Source organism: Arabidopsis lyrata (assembly GCF_000004255.2).
Source record: "Arabidopsis lyrata subsp. lyrata unplaced genomic scaffold ARALYscaffold_4, whole genome shotgun sequence".
Taxonomy (NCBI): Eukaryota; Viridiplantae; Streptophyta; class Magnoliopsida; order Brassicales; family Brassicaceae; genus Arabidopsis; species Arabidopsis lyrata.
In genome coordinates, this window is record NW_003302552.1 from 5,534,272 (window position 1) to 5,557,137 (window position 22,866).

The following is a 22,866-nucleotide window of genomic DNA, read 5'->3' on the forward strand; positions in this document are numbered from 1 at the left end:
TTTGGTATTGTTTTGGCAGGATACAATGAGGGAGAACGTGATCATATATTTCAAATGCGAAGGTCGCATGAATATCTTGATGATGAAGACATCAGGGGAGAAGATAACTCTCTCCATGTTAAAAGCTTACCCAAAATCGAATGTTCGAAATGACTAGAGAAGATGCTATGTCCGTGCAGCCATTTGAGAGAAAATTTTGACTTTTTTTTTTTTTTTACACAGTCCTCTACTTCTTAACTAGCATTGTTATTGGGCACACAAAGACTGAATAAGATGCTACGTCCATGGAGTCATATTTACTAAGAGCGTTGTATGATATGCCTTCTTCACTATATCTTTGTCTTATGGTTGTTGTTTAGATTTGTACAATTGGTAATACTAGGTAAAACTATGTTGGTTTTGTTTATGTATTTATACTACTGGTATTACTAGGTAAAACTATGTGCACTGTCAAATTTACACATGTGTTAATCAAATTTACACATGTGCGCCGTCAAATTTGGGAGAAAACCCAAAAAAATGGAAAAATTTCAATTTTGGGACACGTGGGGCCTGTTTTATTCACGTGTGCGCCGTCATTTGTACACGTGGCGCCGTCATTTGTACACATGGCGCCGTCAAATATACACAGTTTTTCCAAGTTTACAAGCTGTACTCGCTTACACACAGTTGGACTTTTGGGGTTTTTCTATATAATTAGTTATTCTTGGATTAATATTAATTTTTATTAGTTGTACACATGATTTTATGTATATGTGGTAAATTCCAAACATATTCATTCAATAATATTTGTAAAATGTTGATTTTTCATACTTTCGACATTCACCATGGATATTCAAAAGAAAGACATCTTAAAAGTATAAGAACTTTCATGTAGAAAGTTCAAATGTGTAAGATTTTTGAAAATTTTATTTACCAAATTGTGATTACAAACCACTAATTTGATTATGTAACACTAAGTTGTCTATTTCATTACAACAAGCATTATGATATAATTTTGAATTTATGAAGATTCGTTAATTTCTTCGTAGTTATACCAAATCAAGTTTAACCAAGTTTTACAAAATCGAAGACATACATAGTTGTACCATTACGAAACCAAGTTTTACCAAGTTTTACAAAACCAGAGAATACATAAAAACACGAAATCAAAGACATACATAGTTGTACCATTACGAAACCAAGTTTTACCAAGTTTTACAAAACCAGAGAATACATCACATGATCGAACCTCAGGATCTTGAGTATCATCAACCTCCATTATTGCCTCATTTGGTTATGTTCCTTGTTCATCGCATTCTCACAAAACGATGGCAGCACTATCTCTCATTTCATCCTCATTTGAATCCAATTCTGCATAGTTCTTACCAACAGAACTTTTATTGAGGAGCTCCGCTCTCGACAGTTGCTCGGGCAATTCTAGTGGAGTGATGACGTCTACATTCAAAACATATCTACAGTTATTTTCACCTGAAGATATATAGACACTTACGTCCTCATCATCACTAATGTAAATCTCTTCAATTGGTCCCAACAGCACTGCATTGTACCTCATTTACAATTTAACCTTACTTTCATCTAATCCAAGCTTCGTGCATATCCTACCTTCTAACATGGAGATAATTATTTTCCCCCCTGATGTATTCATCATCAAGCTATACATGCGACCTTTGCATTTAAAATATATGTTCACGTTCTCCATCATTGTATCCTGCAAAAACAATACAAAAACTCTGTCAGTTATACTAGTTGTACTAGTTGTACTACAATTTTGGGTAATACTAGTATAACTAGTCATACTACATGTAAATGGGTAATACTAGTGTAACTGGTGATACTACATATATATGGGTAACACTAGTGTAACTAGTCATACTACATACATCTGGGTAATACTAGTGTAACTAGTCATACTACATGTAAATGGGTAATACTAGTGTAACTAGTCATACTACATACATCTGGGTAATACTAGTATAACTAGTAATACTACATATATTTTTTTCAATAGATTCAGGTACATTTCTACCTAGTTCTACCAGTTGTACTTTCGCGACAATAACTCAAATCGAATGGTTTCGGGTTCAAAACTACAATTCACTATGATTCAGTTGATGTAATCCATTTCTTACCCATTTACAGACCTATTCGACCCAGAAATTATGCATAAACTTCCAATGTGCATACCCAAACACAATTACCCAAATCTAATTGAATTGAATCTCATTGTTTAAATCCTAAGCTTCTATTTCAAGCTCTATGCAGCAAAAAGAACTAACCTGTCTCACTGCAGCTCGCCGGAAGCTCGCCAGAACGGAAGAAACGGCAACAATGCAGCTCGCCGGAGGTGGAGCTCAAGCTCGAGAAGAGAGCTACCGTTGTTTTTTTTTTTTTCTAGGTTTCGATTTTTTTTTTTTTAAATTAAAATTCAAATAAATCTATTACAATACTAATAAATAAAGAGAGGGTAAAATGGTCAAGCCACATTTCATTAATTGAGAAGGGGATATGTAGACAAAAAAGGGATATAAGAGGTTTGGTGTTTCCCAAAAGGGAGTTATGAGATGATTTCTCTTTTAAAAGCCAGAAACATCCTTGTTTGTGTTTAGTAGACACGTGTTGACGCACGCACGTGCGAGAGATCTCCGTTTCGACGCCGCACGAGACTCGTCTAATTTCTTTGGCGGCAAAACATGATGATGCCTTCAACTTCAACCATAATTCGCCGGTGATGAATCAGTAGTATTACCACCGTCCGGTGAATCGTCTCTCTCCGATATGACTCAGACAGTTCATTTTTCCTCTGGAAACCCTAGAATCGGCGAGACTCGCGGCGTCATGCATCTATTTTCCGACGATGTCGTTTCTTCTTCCTCCTCCTCCTCGAATCTCCCCGTAAGATTCCTCTCCTCTATATGATTCAATTTATTTCATTCTTCCGTTTGATTGCATCGATTTCTTTAGATTGGAAGGAACCCTCTCGTTTGCGTTCTTGGGGTGCCCAACCACATGACTTATGCAGATTTTTGCCAGTTCTGCGGTTCCTTCATTCACCACATACTCGAGATGCGAACCGTCAGGTAAGGGAAATCAAATTCTCTTAACGACACTGTAGATCATTCGTTTGCTCGATCATAAAAAAAAACTGTGTTCTAATTCGTTCTGAAATGTATACTTTGGCTTTTGATCTTCACAGGAATGATGACATTGAAAATAGATACAGCATTTTGATTAGGTTTGATAGTCAGGAATCTACCGATACATTCTTCCACCATTTTAGAGGGAAACAGTTCAACTCTCTCGAGGTATTGTTTTCTTTGACTCAACCTATGTCAACTGTATCTTGGTGATTGATAAGCTGCTGCCAACTCTGTACAGGAAGATCTCTGTCGCCTTCTTTTTACTCTTGATGTTCAGTTTACCGGTTATAGTGGATCCATTGACCATACACAGCCTTCTGCTGCTGGCCCAATAGAGCAACCTACTTGCCCAGTGTGTCTTGGTATATTCTTAACCTGAATTATTGAAATTTATGCAGAGATATGGCTTAGTCTAGCTCTAGAAAGTGTAGATATAGGTATTGATATTAAGATTGACAGTATCTCTGGTGTCACATATTGACTATGTTTGGTTTCATGTTTCAGAGAGATTGGACCAAGACACAGGTGGCATTCTCACAACCATGTGCAATCATTCCTTTCATTGTTCATGTATTTCTAATTGGCCAGATTCTTCTTGCCCAGTAAGATTCTTTTATCATTTTCATGCTCTTTTAAAGAAAATATTATTCAGTTTTTCTTTATGGGTGTTGTTTTTTATTTTCAGGTTTGTCGATATTGCCAACAGCAACCTGAAAATTCAGTGTGTTGTGTTTGCCAAACAACGGAGAATCTCTGGATGTGTGTTATCTGTGGGGTTGTTGGCTGCGGAAGGTATGGACTGCATTTCCTGTAATCAGCATAGACACATGTCTCCTTCTCATCTGTGATGATCTGTCCCAGGTTAACCATTTCGCTTTGTTAAATACTTATCTTAGGTACAAGGAAGGACATGCCAGAAGGCACTGGGAGGAGACAGAGCATTGCTATTCACTTGAGCTTGAAACACAACGTGTTTGGGATTATGCTGGTGACAATTATGTTCACCGGCTTATTCAATCCAAAACTGATGGCAAGCTAGTGGAGTTGAATTCTCATGGAAGTCTGAGCAAGGATGGTTGTGGAAGCTGTGAATATTCTGACAGTGGAATGACTGATGCTCTCCTGAACAGCAAAGTGGACATGGTAGTGCTTCAGTTTCATATATTCATAATCCTCATGTTCAATTTTTGTATTCTTAAGTAAATTAAGTGCCTCGTCGTTTTTCTTTTTCAAACCACAGATCATTAGTGAGTACAACGAACTTCTCCAGGCACAACTAGAGAATCAAAAACAAGTAAGCACCTATCCTGCTAGCCTTTTGTTGTCTCGATAACTACCAGTCTCTTGAGGGTTTCATTGTCTGCTTCACTCTATTTAAGTGTTTATCCTGTCTACCAAAGGGATTAAGATATTCTCTCTTAGTTTTCTTTTTATCTTTTCCTCGCCCATTAGTATTTTGAAAAGTTGCTACAAAATGTCAAAGAGGAAACGGAACAGAAAATCTCAGAAGCTGCGAGCAAGGCAATAAGCCAGAGACTGCAGAAGCTGCAAACCAGGTTTGACAGATGTGTCAAAGAGAAGCAATTTCTTGAAGATGTGAGTATCTAGTGAAAGTTTTTCTTGATGGCATATTTACATCTAATTACATTTCTGTAGAGTATTGACTTGTTGTTTTCTCATCTCTAGTTGAACGAAAATCTTGTGAAAAATAAGGACGTATGGAGCACCAAGATTACAGAAATTGAAGAAAGGTATATTATCTATCTAGCAAATCTCGTCATGGGAACTTGTGCATATTCTAGCTTGTGAGACCAGGCTCCATTTCTCATTGATGGAAACTTCCCTTTGATTTAGGGAGAAGAAGGCAGTTCGGGCAAAAGATGAAAAGATTCAGGGCTTAGAAGAACAGGTAAAGAAACATCTATAGACAATACAACCCCCTCACGTTATTGGTTATATAATAAAACACCTACTAAATCTGTTATTCACACTCTCAGCTTGGAAAACTAATGGCCCAAATGGATGGTGAGAGTGAAGTCTCGGAGACGAAAGAGGTCCAGGACGCCACTGTCTTGCCCTTGTCGACCACCAATACCTCTTCTTCTGGGTCAGGGAATGTTATAAATGCAAATAAAAAGAAGAGTAACAGAAGAAAGGGTTAGGTCAAGATTCAAACTCCAATTTCTGGAACGAAATCTCGCTTAGGCTAGTCGACTAAAGTTGAAGCAATCTAACTGCTTAGAATGTCTAGATCTAACTATTCATTCATGTTATGATGTGTGCTATGAGAATCGGAGAGAAACGTTGGTAGTGATGTTGTATCAACCTAATAGATGTATATTTGGTTTTCTAATTTCTTGAATTAGGGTCATATCATTAATTTTACCCCATCTTATGCCTATATCTCCTAATTTCCCCTTTTTGTTTATAATAAAATTTAATTATGGTTAGTTATACTTTTACATTTGAAGCACTGATTTCAAGAGTTAGTAAAACACTTTAATTCATTTATGATAAACAAATGCTATGGTTTTGAAAGTTAATCCAAGTTAAATGAGTGAAACCAAATATGGAATTAAAAGTTCATTATCTCTTGCACTAACACACAAGAAGAAGGTGCAAGCGACACCATTTTAATGAAAGACATAATTGGACTCTCACATAAAACACTTGCCTTGAAGCGAAAAATGCTCTGGTTTTCCGTTGTTCTCCTTCTGATACATTTGTAGTCTTGACCGCAGCGGGTTTTGAAGCTAATGTAGAAAACTGCATTCTCTGCTTTCACTTTCTTTCTGGCCTCCACGTCTTCTTTGGTTTCTACAATTAACTTTATATGAAAGCTTCTCTTAATCGTTCAGACGACTATTAGGGTCACTTGGTAGTATTGCAGCTTATTACTGCTTCCCGTTAGCGCATCCTCTTGCATCCAAATGGGCAAATCACCTTTGAAGAAATCATCCACGGCACTAATGTGAAAGACTGAAAGTAGTCACATTGTTTCTACTCTGAAAGACATGATGGGAAAACTAAGACATATTTATAGTAATGAGTAAAATAAAACGTGATAGCAGTTCAAAGGTGCATTAATTACGCATTTACATTTACATTTACCTAGAGTTTGCGACTTTAATCTGCAATGGGTTGTAACTGCGGTGAAACCTTTAGTCACAATATCAAATTTTAAGTAGGACGTAGGACTTTCAATTCTTGTCCATATTTGTCTACAACACTACCACTATACTATTTTAAAAAAGGACAGAATACGTATGACGTATCTCTCCACAAGGGTTGGGTTTAGGGTTTAGGAGCATTCATCCTAGAGGTACCTACAATAAGAAAGTGGCTTGCATAGCTTATTCAAATTTAAGAAAGAAAACAAAGAGAGAATACTAATTGGATTTGCTATAATTCTAGAATTAATCTGTCTGTTAATTTTTGTGGATTCGTCAACGCAAAAGTCACTTTGAAGGTTTGTCACTTTGATGATTTATTGTAAGAGTTCAAAACATTAGAGGTTTAAAGTGTAAGTGGATGCCACTCTAAGTTTTTTTTTTTGTTTAAATGAGATTTTTCCGATATATATATGTGTTATCCAACACAACTCATGTGTAATGATAGAGAAAAAACAATTTGTAATGGTCTCCAAAAGGTAGGAATTGTTCATTTAAAATTTAAATGACGGAATAATATGTAAAAAGAAAGAAGTTATTTATAAGTTTTTATAGGAAGTTCAAGTTAAATCACACAAGAAAACTCAAGATCCGGGTACTGTAATTGTATCACCAACTCATTTTCTAATATACAAAAATAACATGCATATAAATGTTTGGGGTTAAAACTTTAAATGCCTAGAGATCTAATTCTCAGGAGGAAGCTTTACCTTTGTGTGTTTTTTTTTTTTTTTGATAAAATGTGAAAATATTATCGAAAAATTGTTTAAGAGGACAAAGAGCAAAAAAAAAGCAAGGCCTGTTTCTTCTTCTCCATATTTTCTCTACAACAGGACCACTGAATTTTTATTCTTCTTCTTCGTTCATGTCCCACATGTTCCTTTCAAACTCCAATTGGAAACATTGATGAATCATTTAAATATCTTGAGATTCTTGACCATGTCAAATTAACCGGTTTCTTAGGTTACATTTGATAGAGAGGCAGCCCGATATGTGGTTGAGAAACCAGCCATCGACGGTTCAGCATCTTATCTGCTATTATTATCTAATTGCATTTTAATATGTCAAATTTATCTAGTTTGACACAAATATAAGGTAAAATAACTAGATTAACACCCAAGTTTAGAAAAAAACTAGATTAACCCAAATTTTTAGTAAAAAGACCAAAAATCCATTTTGGCCCTTTTTTCTTAACTGAAATTAAATAGAAACTAGATTTTACCCCGCGAGTCGATTTTTTAAATAAAAAATTAAATTTTAAATTATATTTTTTAATATTGTTTATTTTGTTAAGTGTTAAAGATTGTATAATTGTATTTTAATTGTTAATTTTAAGATTTCATCCGTGATAATAATACCGTCCCGTATTAATATCGATCCAAACCCGTCCCACTATATAACTCCGTCCTGTTAAATTAAACATCATTTTGTTATTTTAATAATATTTTATTTAATAGACATATAATTCGAGTCAATTTAAAAGTTTGATTTTATATATATTTTTAAATTTTATTTAATAATATTTAATTTTATATAATGATTTCTAAATTAATTGCGTATGACCGACGGTCAAGATTGAAGATTAAAAACCGAATTAAGATTTGAATGGCCACGATTAAATGTAGAGATTGTTGAGATCTTTTAAGGAATATGGATGTAATTGTGGCAAAGATGAGTTATGCTTAATATGTTAGGTTAAGATTTTTGGAAATGATTTTTTATGTTAATATCTTTGATTTAATTTTAAAAATCTAAATAATTAATGTCAATGGCATTTGATCGTAAATAAATTGGAACTCCATGATTTATTTCATAAATGTCTCCAAAAATGTATATATAGATTAAAAAAAGAAAACAATTAAAAAAAAAACATGTAGAAAACGAAATCTCTGCATGTTTCATGTTTGTATAATTGTATTTATTGGTAATTCTATAAATGTTTATGCTGAGTGTGTATACCACACATTAGATCTCTTTTCCAGCTTAATTTAAAACTTGTAACACCCCGTCTCAGGAATATGGTGGTGCATACGTAGAAGTTTAAAAGAATTGATTTGACCACCTATGTCACCAAAGTATATTTATCTTTTTGGTCAAACTTAAATTTTATTCCATTTTAATATTGTCTACTAGAAGATTGTATATGTGTTTACTTTGTGAGTTTAACTGAATTACTCTAATGTGGTACCAATTTTTATTTTTTTGTGCAACAAGTTTTCCATTCATACTTAAAAGATTACATATGCAAAACAATCGTTTAATCCGATAGAACAAACAAAACGATAAAGAGATAGAAATTCAAAGTTAACAAAGTTTGATGTAGTGTTAGAAACAATGTCGATTCTTATGTGATTCAAGAGTTTCTTACGAATCTCTTAAAGTTTCTTAAACAAGGTATCCATCTCACTTTCTCTCATTCTTTTCTATTATATTTTATTTATTTTTTGTGATGAGAAACTCATGTAAGATAACTCTAACGGAGGTGCTCTAATTAATGCATGTTGATTTGCACATTTTTCCTTTTATTCATTCGTTTGCTTTCCAAAAAACGTTTTCCTTTTGTGTTATTTGATAAGAAAAGAGAAATATTTACTCAAGGAAATTTAAGTTTTCTTCCAAACAAAATTAGCTAGTAGAAAACTTAATAAAATAATACGTAAATTTAGTTACTATTTTTATTGATTACTTTTAATATAATTTGATACCGGTAAAATATATTTCTAGGTCTGCTACTATAGACAAAGCAAAATGAGATTGGAGAGGAGATTTAGACTGTGATTCCTAATCTAATCTGAATTTTCATTAGAATGAGTTGGCTAATCATAATTGAAATACTGATTGAAATTCACTTAGACGTAGATTTTAAGTTGTGTGCAAATATGTACAATTTTACTTTTTAAAATCCGGTTGGTTGTGTCATGTTTTAGGCCTATTAGAAAATCTGGTGAATGGGCTACTTGACGACTACACTCACCATAAGGATTAGTTGGATGGTAAAAGTCCAGAACCAGGGGCGGAGGCATGTGCAATGGAGAGGGGTCAACTGACCCCAACAAAATTTAAATACCTTTAATGTTTTTTGAAAAATTGTAAGATTGACCCCATTGAAAATTTTACTCTGACCCCTTTAAATCTAACTTAAACATAAGCTTTACTTAAAAACAAAACTCAAAACCTATATTCTCTAGCTAAAATATACTTGATTTTTCTAAATTGAACCCAAACTCATAAAAACAGTCATTCAAACCATGTAAATCTTTGTAAATTTAGGCTTTTAATTATAAAAATAGTCGCTTACGAAATATATTTTTAGTGTTTATTTTTGTTTTTATAATTTTGACCCCAATAAAAATTCTTTCTAGTTCCGCCACTTACCAGAACACACTATCATTAGAAAAAAACAAACTTTACTTTGATGATTCATCTTATTGGATAAATATATTTAATTAAAAAGTTAAATTACGGTATATAAAAAAAAAAAATCTCAAGATCCGGATATTGTTTTTGTAGATCACCAACTCATTTTGTCATATCAGAAATAATATGCATATAAAGGTACGTATGTGTTCTCAAGAGAAAGCGTTGAATACGTACATGTTCTTTTTGTTTTGATAAAAATGTGAATATATTACCAACAAGAGTTTAACTCCAATTGTTTAGAGGGGAAAGAGCTTATGTGGCAAAAAAAAAAAAAAAAAAGAGAACCCAGACCTGTTTCTTCTAGTCCATATTTTGTCAACAGGACCACTAAATTTTTATTATTCTTCTTCGTTCATGTCCCACATGTTCATCTTAATATCTTATGCTATTATATGTCCCAACTTGCATGTCTACTAGAAGATGGTATATGTGTTTACTTTTTGAGTTTAACTGAGTTATTGTAATGTGGTACCAATTTGTTTTTGTGCAACAAGTTTTTCAATCATACTTCAACGATTATATATGAGAAGAGCATAACCGGACACACCCGATATGCAAACCAATCTTTCAATCCGATAGGACAAGCAAAACGATAAAAGGATAGAAAAAAACTTAACGAAATTTGATGTAGTGTTAGAAGCAATGTCGAAAACACCAAGCGCAAGCCAATCCAAGAAAGAATTCCATATTACACTGAATTTTCCAATTGATTATGACTTTGAAATATAGTCCAAAACCTCGATTCTCACTGAAAAGAGTTCCGTTACACCTACCGGTCCCGAGAAAACCATCACATGCAAACCATTACCGGTCCGTAATGTGGTAGCAATTTAATGTAAGTTACAAGTATGTGAAGAAATTAATACAATATACAGTTTGTTATAAACCATATAGATGGACTCCATAACCGACCCATGGCCCATTAGGGTTTTACCTTATTCTCTGTATCCTGCTATTATCCTTGTATATATATCCCTTATTCTATTAATGAAAGACACAGTTCACAACATGTTATCAGCACGATAGCCTCTTACCCTAAAAATTAAAAAATCCCGAAACCCTAAATCTCTCTCACAAAAACCAAAACCAAAACTCTAGCCGTCTCTGCAAACAAAATTCTAAACTCTATCGAGATAAGTTTTCTGTTCATATTTGTTTCTGCACGAATTTTGCACGGATTATATGTTATCAATTTTGTCTGTATTTCTGCACGAATTTTGCACAGATTATCTGTTGTTAATTCTGTCTGTAGCACGAATTTTGCACGGATTATATGTTATCAATTTTATCTGTATTTCTGCACGAATTTTGCACAGATTATCTGTTGTCAATTATGTCTGTAGATTTGCACAAATTTTGCATGGATTATTTATTATCAATCCTGTCTATATTTTTGTACGATTTATGCACGGATTATATGTTATTGATTCTGAACTGTTTTATGCAGTATATTACAGAAACCCTATTTTTTTTCTTTTTACTAATGTAATAGCCATGTTTCCATGAGCAAAATTTTGAGTTTCTCAGGAATCAGGATTATATATATTGAGATTTTGTAGGAGGTCCCAACCAGCTAAGAGACATAATTGTTTCCAATCTCCGTATTAGATCTCGGGTCTCTCTTTCTTATCCAATTAAGATAAGTGCTATTTATTATGCTTTATATACATAATCCAATTAAAGTTTGATAAGATAAAATTTGCATGAAAATTGGCACATGTGATTTGATTTATGATTGGAGAATTAATTGAGAAGTTAGTGAATGGAAAGATGTTTAATAGCATGATAGATTGAATGTTTTAATATAAACCCTAGGTTAAACCGAAAGTAAACCGAAACCCTAAATCCTAGGTTAAACCGGTTTAATAAACCCTAAGTCACGGTTTAAGATCAAGTTTCCCATATAAGGAAAGTTTCCAGAAATAGAAAGTTTCCATAAATATAAAATCTCCATAAATAGAAAGTTTCCATATAACGAAAGTTTCCAGAAATAGAAAGTTTCGTAAAATAGCAAGTTTCCCAAAATAAAAGGTTCCCTAAAGTAGCAAGTTTCCCAAAATGGAAAGTTACCAAAATAGGAAACCCCTTCATAAGGAAATATTCCAAAACCCTAAAGTACACGTTTGTTTAGGATTTCTTTCTAGATGAGAAATGGAAAGTTTCCATAAATGGAAAGTTCCATATAAGGAAAGATTCCATAAATAGAAAGTTCCATACATAAAACCGAAACCCTAGAAAAAACCCTAGTACTATAAATCGCGGATGCTAAAACCCTAAAACTTAACCGCGAAATCCTAGTATCCTAATCTAGTATGATCCCATTGTTTGGTTGTTGCATACTAGATCAATCTTCTAGGGTTGATTTCATCCATATATATATAACATGATTGTTTAGAAAACACTTGTTGAAGACAAGCATGGCTCGGTCTTAAATAACGCATGACTTGGTCTAACCGATTACATGAGTTCTCATTTAACTCTATATATTATAGATATCAGAAATCAACTATTATGAATATGCGGCACTCAATGCCTCTGGTGACAATTATTTAAAATGGGCTTTGGACACTGAGATTGTCCTAAAGGAAAAAGGGCTTGGTGAATCTATTGTAGAAGGAAACAATGTCACCAGAAGAGAAAGATATAAGGCGATTACTGACATACGCCATCACCTCAATGAGAGTCTCAAAATCAGTACCTCACTATTAAGAATCCTCTGGACCTCAGGACAGAGTTGAAAAAAAAAAAAAAATCAATATAACCACCAAAGAACGGTGCTATTACCCAAAAGCCATGAATGAGTATAACTCAGCACTATTTAAAATAGTGTCAATACTGAGATTCCGTGGTGAGGAAGTTACTGAGAATGACTTGCTAGAGAAAGCATTCTCGACCTTTCACACAAACAATATATTGCCTCAGCAACAATATCGTGAAAAAGGTTTTTACCACATATGCAAGTCTAAACTCTTGTTTTTGGGGAGGACTCCTCTATAGAGAGTGCTAAGGAGTGAGGCTTTGGAGAGACCGTGATGAGAACATTGATTCTGATATGCTACTTGCTGAGCAAAACAATGAGTTATAAATAGTGAAATGAGACCTCCTGGTCCTACCCCATTATCAGAAGCCCGTTGGGCTGAAGAGCCTAAACAGCCTAAAGAGCCTAAAGAGACTAAAGAGTCTAACCACGTCCAAAGAGATAAGTATCATGGCCACAGTCATGGTAAATAGAATGAACGTGGTAGAAGTGGAAAATATAATTTATATGATCAAGGAAACCATTCATATGGTTAAGGCCACCGACCCGACTTTGGTCGTAATCGAGGTAGGCCACGGTATACCCAAACCACAACACTCAAATAAACTTGTTTGCCACTGATGAGTAATGGGGAAACCATTGGACTAAGACGTGCAGGACACCTAAGCATCTCGTTGATCTCTATCAAGAGAGTTTGAAAAGAATCAAGAAGCTCATTTAGTTCATCACGATGGTGAAGAAGATTTCGACCATGAGATAGATGATTATGAGAATTCAATAAACGAAATATCTAAAGACATGGTTCATTAGCCAAATTGCGGGTATAGCTAAATTTAGTGAAGGCTAAGGGCAGGCCCATGGCAGGCCCATATTCCCAAGGGCACGCATCCTCAGATGCTTCATATTCACCTAGCTCAAGGGGGCTTGTTGAGTTTCAAAGAAATGTGTTTGAATGGTTTTCACATTGAAACTAAGGGTGAAGGGAACAAAGGATTCCCATATATTACTAAGAGCACCCAAGACCATGAGAAGGTCTTAGAGACTATACCCGCGTCATAGATCTTTACTATGCCAAGGTCAATATGATAAAGGCTAATAAAGTAAACAAATAAGGGTTTACTGAGAAATTCACTAATGGCATGACCGGCTTGGCCAGCCCGGTTCGAATATGATGCGTAAATTAATTCAAAGTTCTAAAGGGCACACCCTTAAAGAAAACCGAGTTTTCCCTAAGCACCACACGTGCATAGCCTGTTCACAAGGGAAGCTTATCACTCGACCTTCACCAGTCAAAGTGTCTAAAGAGACCTTACATTTTCTAGAACGACTTCAAGGAGACATATGTGGTCCGATCCATCCACCTTGTGGAACATTTCGGTACTTCATGGTTTTAATCGATGCATCGACCCGCTGGTCGCATGTTTGCCTATTGTCTTCTAGGAACCAAGCGTTTGTTAGGTTATTGGTCCAAATGATCAGATTGCGAGCCCATTTTCCAGATTTTCCTCTTAAGACCATACGTTTAGATAATGCTGGTGAATTCACTTCCCAAGCATTTAATGACTATTGTATGGCCATGGGGGTAAGTGTGGAACATCCTGTGGCACATGTCCATACACAGAACGTATTAGCTGAATCCCTCATTAAACGAAATCAACTAATTGCTCGACCATTACTCATGAGGTCGCAGCTTCCGGTCTCAGCTTGGGGACATGCAGTTTTACACGCTGTTCAATTAATACGCATTTGGCCATTTAGTGAACATAGATATTCCCCATCCCAATTGCTAACGGGTCATGAGCCAGACGTTTCCCATCTAAAGACATTTGGGTGTGTCACCTATTTACCCATAGCACCACCACAGAGAGCAAATGATGGGACCTCAAAAGGGGATGGGAATATACGTTAAAAATGATTCTCCCACCATCATTAAGTATCTCGAGCCAAAGGCCACATACAAGGATTGTCATCACAATGAATCCGTTTTCCCAACACTGGGTGGAGAGACTAACAAGCTGGTCAAAGAACTTACATGGAATCAAACATCCTTCACATGGCAAGATCCTCGGACTCCATCAGAGATCCAAAAGACTATATATCTGCAAAAGCTAGCTAAAACAGTTGCCAAGATTCCTATAATGACCCAAAGAGAGTAACAAAATCGTACATACCAGCTTGTAATGCACTAGTACGTATTGATGTTCACAAGGAACACATTCAAGTTGCTACAGAGGCTACAACACGTAAGAAACGTGGTAGACCCAAAAGGTTCCAAAGACAAGAACCCTCAAAAATCAAAGAAAGGTGCAAGGGAAACCGAGAAGGTTCAAGAAACCATAGACATGGCCGGCTAATAGACATAACCCTAAGGTACCAATCAATGAGGTTTGGGACGCCAAACCTCAAGGTCCTGAAGGTGTAAAGAGATCTCTATAAACTATATCATGTCTAGAATACAATGGAACCGAAAAGATGTCGACATCAATGATAATATATATGCGCATGAGGTAGCAACTGAAATGAATGAGGATCAGGAGCCCACGTCTATACTAGAGTGCACTCAAAGACCTGATTGATTAAAATGGTACAAGACCATAAAACGTGGAGCTAAGAATCATTAAGAAGAAGAATGTGTTTGGTCCAATACAAAGGACACCATTCAATGTAAAGCCAGTGGGACAAATGAGTCTTTGTGATTGTGTGAAATAAACATAGTGAAAGCGTGATATATCAGACACGGCTTGTCGCACAAGGATTCACACAAAGACCAGAAATAGAGGAGATATACTCCCCTGTGGTGGATGCAAAGACATTTAAATTTTTGCTAAGTCTGGCTATATAAAAGAGAAAGATTTGCGGCTAATGGATGTAATGCCTGCATATTTATATAAGTCCACTGGATAATATATGAGATTACCAGAGGGTATTGAGCTCAAAGATAAGAAAGATTCTCGAGAACAGCACTGCATAAGGCTGGACAAATCCTTATATGGACTGAAACAAAGCGGACGTATGTGGTATAACCGGTTAAGCGAATATCTCATCAGAGAAGGCTATAAAAACGATCCGATCAGTCCATGTATTTTTATCAAGAAGTTTGCAAACAAAGGATTTGTAATCATAGCAGTGTATATGAATGATTTAAACCTCTGGATAATCGCCCAAACAGTTGAGTATATCTAAAGAAAGAATCTCAAATGAAAGACCTAGGCAATAATTAAGTTCTGTTTGGGATTACAACCTGAGTACGTGAATAATGGAATCCTTGTGCATCAAATGGCATACACTGAAAGAGTACTCAAGGAGATTTAATAAGGACCAGGCCCGCCCATTGACCAGGCCCAATGGTGGTGAGAAGCCTCAGATTGGATAGTGATCCATTCAGTCTGGAAATGCCATACCTCAGTGCCATAGAAGTTCTAATGAATTTGGCTAGACACACTAGACCAAACATTTGTTTTGCCGTGAGTATTCTGTCTAAATTTAGTTCATGATCAACCCAAAGGCACTGGAAAGGTTTAAAGGAAGGTTTGATTAAATTTTAAAGTTTATTCTTCCTGCGTTGTTTACTTGGGTTTATTCTATATTGATCTAACCAAAGAAGGTCCAGTTTGCTTTGGTTTAGTTTGATTTGCTAATGCAGGATATTCATAAGATCAGATTATGGTATGGTCAATGAATAGGAACTATGTGTGGCTTGATCCCTTCCAAGGGTACGTAGGCAGCCTTCCTTAAGGCGCATCTACTACTACATCAAAGACCATCATATTTGAAGACAACGCATCCTGTATTGCTCAACTCAAGGATGGCTACACTAAGAGGGATCGAACGAAGCATATTCTGCCCAAGTTCTTCTTCACTCATGAATTACAGAAGGACGGTCAGGTCAAAGTTCAACAGATCCGGTCAAGTGAGAATTCAGCCGACCTATTCACCAAATCATTGCTGACTTCAACGTTCCGGAAGCTCATTCATCAGATCGGGATGCGCGGACTTAAGGATCTACAGTGATGCTCAAATCAGGGGGAGTAATGCGTGTTGTACTCTTTTTCCTTCACCATGGTTTTGTCCCACTGGGTTTTCCTGGTAAGGTTTTAATGAGGCAACATTCCCCAGCGCATTATAGAGATCCCGGTTTAGTATCGGGCACGGTTATGTCTTCCAAGGGGGAGTGTTATAAACCATATAGATGGACTCCATAACCGACCCATGGCCCATTAGGGTTTTACCTTATTCTCTGTATCCTGCTATTATCCTTGTATATATATCCCTTATTCTATTAATGAAAGACACAGTTCACAACACAGTTAATATTATCCACACCAATGTCTGGAAAATGCTAGGCCTAATTGCAATTTTTCATAACAAAATATCACTACACTGATCTTCTAAACATTGTCAATGAATGATGACCTCACAGCTGCGAGAACGCTTTGTGAAAGTACGAAGCTCCTTGAAGATATCTGAATCTTGGGTTGCTATCGAAGAATCCTTGAAACGCACAATGAGTTTCTGGAGAACTACTGAATTCTTGAGAAAATAGCTCACTAATTTCTTCCCGGTTTCTTCTCCCATAATCAATTCTCTAATCTCAACACACTCCAGAGTCGATAACAAACACTGAGGGACATAGGTAAGTCCATCTTGCTCAGGCTCCGTTGAAACAGCAAAGTCCTGCAAGTGCACACGCTGAATATATTCAGAGAAGTTCTTAACTAACCAAATCATAGATTCATTCATAATCTTACCAAGATGAGGTTTTCCAGATTGGGGCAGCTCTCAAGAAAGACAAGCAACAACTGGAACATGGATCTAGAAAACGCAGCTTGTAAACGGTACAAGTTATCGAATTTGGGAATCGGTCCCAATTTGGAATATAGATAGAGGACCTGAAAGAAGAAAGAAAAGGATACATCATAGGGAATCAAATCACATTTCTTGTTACATATATGCATCGCAAAGTAGATATTTACCTCTAAAGTACGCTGAGAGATGATCATATCTCTTATACAAGATATCCCGGTTAAAAAATCACGGATAATATCTCTCTTGCGTAAATCCTCCGGTTCCAAAGGACTGCCGCCAAACTTAACATTAAATTCAGTATCAATATCGATCATCGATAAAGAATTTAGGTTCTTGACTACAATCATATCAGATTGGTTATCATTAAAATTCAAATACTCGAGTCTAGGAGCATCAACCTCAACCGAAAAATATGTACCAGCCATACTATACTCAAACGCAAGACGAAAGCTTTTAAGACTCTTAGACCTCACCTTAAGAAACCGCAGATCATCTAGAACACAAAAATCAATAGCCCTAATCAATACAAGATCTTCAAGAACAGGACAACCTGAGATAACCTTCTCAATGACCAAAGGATCATCCCAATACCAAACATCTTCTAAATGCATTTTCTTAAGAGACGGTAAAGAAACAACGAACTCGGGATTCTCGATTCCTACGGTTACAAGCACCAACGACACTAATGTATTGCTCTTATATATGTTTTGAGGCATGAACTCTCTTACACACATATCAGTCTCAAAACCATTAGCATCCAAATGCTGAATTCCGCGATCAACCGTTGTTACAACCCACCCCGCCAACCGATCATCATCATAAGTGTATTCATCATACTTCAACTTGAATTTTCGCATTCGTGAATTTCGATTAAACTCGAGAAAATTGTCGATAAAGCTCGCGTAGTTTTCTTCAGGGAAATTGCTGACTTTTAAGTCAAGAACAGGAACCCTAAGCCAGAGAAATTCCCATCTTTTAGATAAAACGCTAGTCTTAACGGAATCTTTGGTTGGAAGGTATGAGAGTATTTGAGTTAGCAAAGAATCTGGCAATTCGCTGATTCTATCGCAATTCATCGCAAGAAACGAAATCCTAGAGAATCAAAAACAATCATTTGCGAAAAAAGTTTCAGAATTGGTCACAAAATCAGATACATAATAATCATGCAATCGAGCTGGGTCTGAAGAACTCACCGGCGAATTATTGTTGAAGTTATCGGAGCAAAGTTTCAAAAGTGATCACCAAAACACATACAAAAACAGGCGGCGGAGAGAGAGAAATGTGAGTGTGAAGAAGTCACCGTCGATTTGATTCGCCGCCGCAAGTAATCTGAAGTCACCGTCGATTTGATTCGCCGCCGCAAGTAATCTGACACGATCGGGGATTGGGCCTAATTGGGCTTCATTGAGCCCATGGATATTTGCGATTTGTTATTGATTTTGACTTTTGAGTATCAGTCTTTTGAAAACATAACCAATGTGAATTATTTGAAAACATTTCGGAGCATAAGGTTTAGTCCTTAGCTTCAGGAGTCGCCGGCTCGGAACGGGAAAAGGGCCTATTTCCACCCCTACTATTCGGACGGTTCCGTTTCCTACCCACACAACGAGTTGATGCTTATTTCAACAGTTTTCATAACCATTTGAAATTTGTTCCAAATACTGTTGAAATAGGCACCAATTCGTTGTGTGGGTAGGAAAAGGAAGTCATCCGTTAAAATAGTAGAGTCGGATGACACGGTGGCAATTCAAAAGAGTGAAAAGGTCCTAATTCCACCCTTTACTATTTGAACGGTTCCTTTTCCTACCCACACAACGAATTGGATCTTCTTAAGATAATCTTGTCATCACAAATTTCAAATGGTTAATTTGAAATTTGTTCCAAATACTGTTGAAATAGGCACCAATTCGTTGTGTGGGTAGGAAAAGGAACCGTTCAAATAGTAAGGGTGGAATTAGGACCTTTTCCCTCTTTTGAATTGCCACCGTGTCATCCGACTCTACTATTTTAACGGTTGACTAACGTCCGTTTGAGTCAATGTTGAATTCAACTATAAACACAGAGTATGGATAGTTAATTTGAAATTTGTTATGAAAACTGTTGAAATAAGCACCAACTCGTTGTATGGGTAGGAAACGGAACCGTCCAAATTGTAGGGGTGGAAATAGGCCTTTTTCCCGGCTCGGAACACTCCAAGACTAGGAAACAATGGCAGTTTCTCAACTTGAAAGCCGAAGAAGACTCGATTCAAATTTTCTTAAACCTTAAGGGAATAAGGTTTGTGGAGACTCTATAAGAGCATTTTTCAACTCACGGCAAATCTACTCCAACCCACCTCTATTCTCATCTAAAATAGAGATCTCTATTTTTTTTCTCTATATATAGAAGATAATATAGAAAATATCTATTTTTTTCCCTATAAATAGAGTTCAACTTTTTAGAGGAAAAAGTAGAAGAACACATTAGATTAAAAATTGAGAAAACTCACATCTATTATGAGATAGAGCTAAAAATAGGGAAATACATTAAAGATGGTCTAAGTTGGATGAATTTCGGAGTAAAGCATTAGATTGACGATTGGTATCCCTTGGCAAGAAATTAAAAAGAACGAGCTGGATCCGGATCTAACAGGAGTGAGCGATTGAGTATCGAATTTTCTTGACGTTATAGAAGATATGAACCGGTATATGGTATTGTAAAGATTCGATCCGACAGTAATAAGACAATCCCAAGCGAATCGAGGTTGGGACAATTTGACAAAATTTTCTTCGGGTAAAGGCCGAGATAGACTAATATAATTTTGTGAAAAGAACATGGACCAATTTGGAGAGACAGATGGGCCGCAAGTTTCATTTTACTTTACAGCCAATTGGGAGCAAAATAATAATAATAAAATCAAGCGAAATAGAAAAACTGTATTTGTCTTTCTATCTCAAAAGGTAGAACAACTTGTGGAGGAGACACAACCGTTGGAAGTAGTACATGGCTGCATGCATAATGTGACACACTTCTCTTTTCCAGCACTTTAAAGAAGTGAAAAGCCAAAGAACTTCTACACGAATCTAGACCAATAGATTCCTTTTGTAATACAAAAAAATTATATTATTTTGCAATTAACTGGAACATTAATGTAGCTCAATGCTTACCGTTTTCTTAACAACATATAATATTATAGGGGACTAAATCCGAATGTGTGATACAATGACCCTATTAGCACAAATTACTAGACTAAATCATCCAATCGTATAAAAATGGATATATTTTATTAATTGAAATCAATAATTGGTTTTCATTTCTTGAATGTATTTTTCCTTTTTATTCCCCCTTAAACTATGATATTAATACGTTAAGTTTATATATTAAATAGTAGAGGAAATTAAAAAATAAAGTAAGAATCCATCTTAGGAAATATAATGCATTTTAATTTTGAGAAACAAAAAAAAAAACTATTTGAAACATGTAACAATTTGAAATGGGAGGAGTATAAAACTACAAGTTTTGTTTTATCATTTTTTTTTTGAAAAATACTGTACAAGTTTTGTGGAGACACCACATTGGAAGTTTTGTATTATATATGTCTACTTAAAACATTTCACTTAATCAGGAAAAAAAGAAGAAGAATGATTGGTGAGGTAAATCAACAAAATCTAGTTTTTTGATATAATCGGCAAGATTTCTAGACTCTTTCTAGCGCAAATACTATAGACCAACTAACCAATGTGTAATACCAATTTGACATCATCAAAAAATAGTCCAAAATTAATTCAAAATAGATGGATGAAAAAAGAAAAATCAAATGACAGAATTCTTGATTTGCCATTTATTGAAAAAAAGTTCAGAGAACTGATAAGCGTTATGCAACAATAATTTCCTTCACGGAATCGAAATAAACATTAGCTTCCAATAGTCATATGAAAAATCATTCATAATAATTAGAATGAAAAGGAAAAAACTCACCGAGTGGAAATATAAGAATAATAATTAGGAGTAGAAAAGAATCTTGAAATCATTCATCATGCATAGGTGCAGAAGTGGCGGCAACTCCGAGTTTCTGAAGATTGAGTTTGACGACAGTGTCCACAAACATTTTGGTGTCTTCCTCTGTGTTTCCCTCGGGAATATCAACGGTGTAAGATTCAAGAACCACCGTGTAGACCTTGCCGGAATCTTGATTCAAGAACTCGTTGACCGACGTCACTGATTTGTAGTTCTTAAGCCGGTGTTCTCCGCCGACGACCCTGAAGCTTAGAACACGGTGGTCGTCGTCGACGAACTCAAGCCGCTCGGTGCTAGTGGAGGCTGGGAGGCCGGAGATTACGGTCACTTCTCGGACGCTTCCGATACCGCCATCGCCGGAGATGAGACGGCAGCTTTTGACGAAGTGTTTGTAGCGTTCGGGGTTGTCGAAACGGCGGATGAGCGGCCAAACGGAGGAGGCGGGGGCGTCGATGCGTTGGGTTATGAGAGAAGTGCAAGTGGATGGGTCCGGTTCGAACCGGTGGTATGTTTTGATAACCGGTTCGAGGGTTTTGTGCTCTTCGTCGGTTAGGCCTTTCACGACCGGGGAGGAGCTCATGGTGATGAATAGGTCACACGTGTGACGTCTCTAGTGGAGAGAATTAGGGTTCTATGAGAGAGACAAAGAAAGAAAGAAAGGTCTTCTTGTTGGAGATTGGGGGGTTTGTGAAAGAGATGAGAATAAAAGACAGTTCTTTTTTGGGAGCTATGTATGTTTTTATATTATTACAAATCTATGGACTATGTCACTATGGGTGTTCTTTGGACGGATTTATCCCTTTGTGTTTGTTTATTGTCCATATTAACTCTTGTTCTCTAACTTACAAAAACTCTGATCATTTTTTTTTTTTTTTTCAACCACACACTAATTAATAAAAAACTCCTAGATTGGTTCCCAATTAGAAGAAGTAATATCTACAAAAGATACTTCGGAAAATAAAAGTTTAGAAGAGCGGGCTAAGCAGTCCGCTTTAACATTACATAGACGAGAAATAAGGGAAAGCGAGAAGAAAGGGAAATAGACGCGGAGTAAGCCAAACTCATCAAGCAGATTGGAGAAAGCGGGCCATTCATTAGGTGACTGTATCATCGTGACTAACTCCGAACAATCTGTTTCAAACGCCTGACAATCGATCCTTCTTGAAAGAATATTCTTCATAGCCCAAATTAAAGCTTCCATCTCCGAGTGAAGGGAGGAGGGACATCTCCGAAAGCACTTTGCACCGAGCAGTATCGTTTATAAGCCCATTTTGTCAAAAAATTTCCATCTTATTTATGAAAAACCTATATGTTCTAAAATCATCTATATAGAGAATTTATAAATTGACGTAAATTGAACTCACTATCTGTAATCTTTAAGGTAAAACAAATCTTTATTTCTAAACGTGAAATTTTATTTATTCAAAGGTGGTTTTCGTAAACTTTAAATCAGATAATACATAATGATAACTTTTGCAAATAATTATTTTTTCAATGAACAGTTACTACACGGTAAGACCGGATCCAACCCCCCCCCCCCCCCCCACACACACACACATAATCATACATACTAATT

The 22,866-nt window shown here is 36.0% G+C and overlaps 3 protein-coding genes across 4 annotated transcripts in view; 1 reads left to right on the top strand and 2 right to left on the bottom strand.

Moving 5' to 3' along the window:
- LOC9314983 (BRCA1-associated protein) overlaps positions 1–5,544 on the top strand; it is a 7,122-nt gene extending 1,578 nt beyond the window's left edge. The window contains exons 2-13 of one of the 2 annotated variants that reach the window (XM_021030070.1): positions 2,610–2,895; positions 2,965–3,080; positions 3,197–3,305; positions 3,379–3,502; positions 3,645–3,742; positions 3,826–3,932; positions 4,037–4,283; positions 4,381–4,434; positions 4,593–4,736; positions 4,827–4,891; positions 4,995–5,049; positions 5,138–5,544. In XM_021030070.1, the coding sequence (XP_020885729.1) occupies positions 2,779–2,895; positions 2,965–3,080; positions 3,197–3,305; positions 3,379–3,502; positions 3,645–3,742; positions 3,826–3,932; positions 4,037–4,283; positions 4,381–4,434; positions 4,593–4,736; positions 4,827–4,891; positions 4,995–5,049; positions 5,138–5,302 (1,401 nt within the window). In that variant the 5' untranslated portion in view covers positions 2,610–2,778 and the 3' untranslated portion in view covers positions 5,303–5,544. The remainder of the gene's footprint in view (positions 1–2,609; positions 2,896–2,964; positions 3,081–3,196; positions 3,306–3,378; positions 3,503–3,644; positions 3,743–3,825; positions 3,933–4,036; positions 4,284–4,380; positions 4,435–4,592; positions 4,737–4,826; positions 4,892–4,994; positions 5,050–5,137) is intronic. The other variant, XM_002878870.2, reaches the window with a different exon arrangement.
- An 11,247-nt stretch (positions 5,545–16,791) lies between these two features.
- Positions 16,792–18,615, bottom strand: LOC9314984 (F-box/FBD/LRR-repeat protein At2g26030). The gene is made up of 4 exons (XM_021029994.1): positions 18,488–18,615; positions 17,462–18,386; positions 17,237–17,377; positions 16,792–17,162 (listed from the first exon to the last, which is right to left on the bottom strand). Exons 2-4 carry the CDS (start codon positions 18,368–18,370, stop codon positions 16,887–16,889), a joined length of 1,326 nt encoding a protein of 441 aa, XP_020885653.1. The 5' UTR covers positions 18,371–18,386; positions 18,488–18,615; the 3' UTR covers positions 16,792–16,886.
- Positions 18,616–21,091: 2,476 nt separating this feature from the next.
- Positions 21,092–22,141, bottom strand: LOC9316803 (abscisic acid receptor PYL2). Its single transcript, XM_002880690.2, has one exon. The coding sequence runs from the start codon at positions 21,868–21,870 to the stop codon at positions 21,301–21,303; it is 570 nt and encodes a 189-aa protein (XP_002880736.1). The 5' UTR covers positions 21,871–22,141; the 3' UTR covers positions 21,092–21,300.
- Between the last annotated feature and the right edge of the window lie 725 nt (positions 22,142–22,866).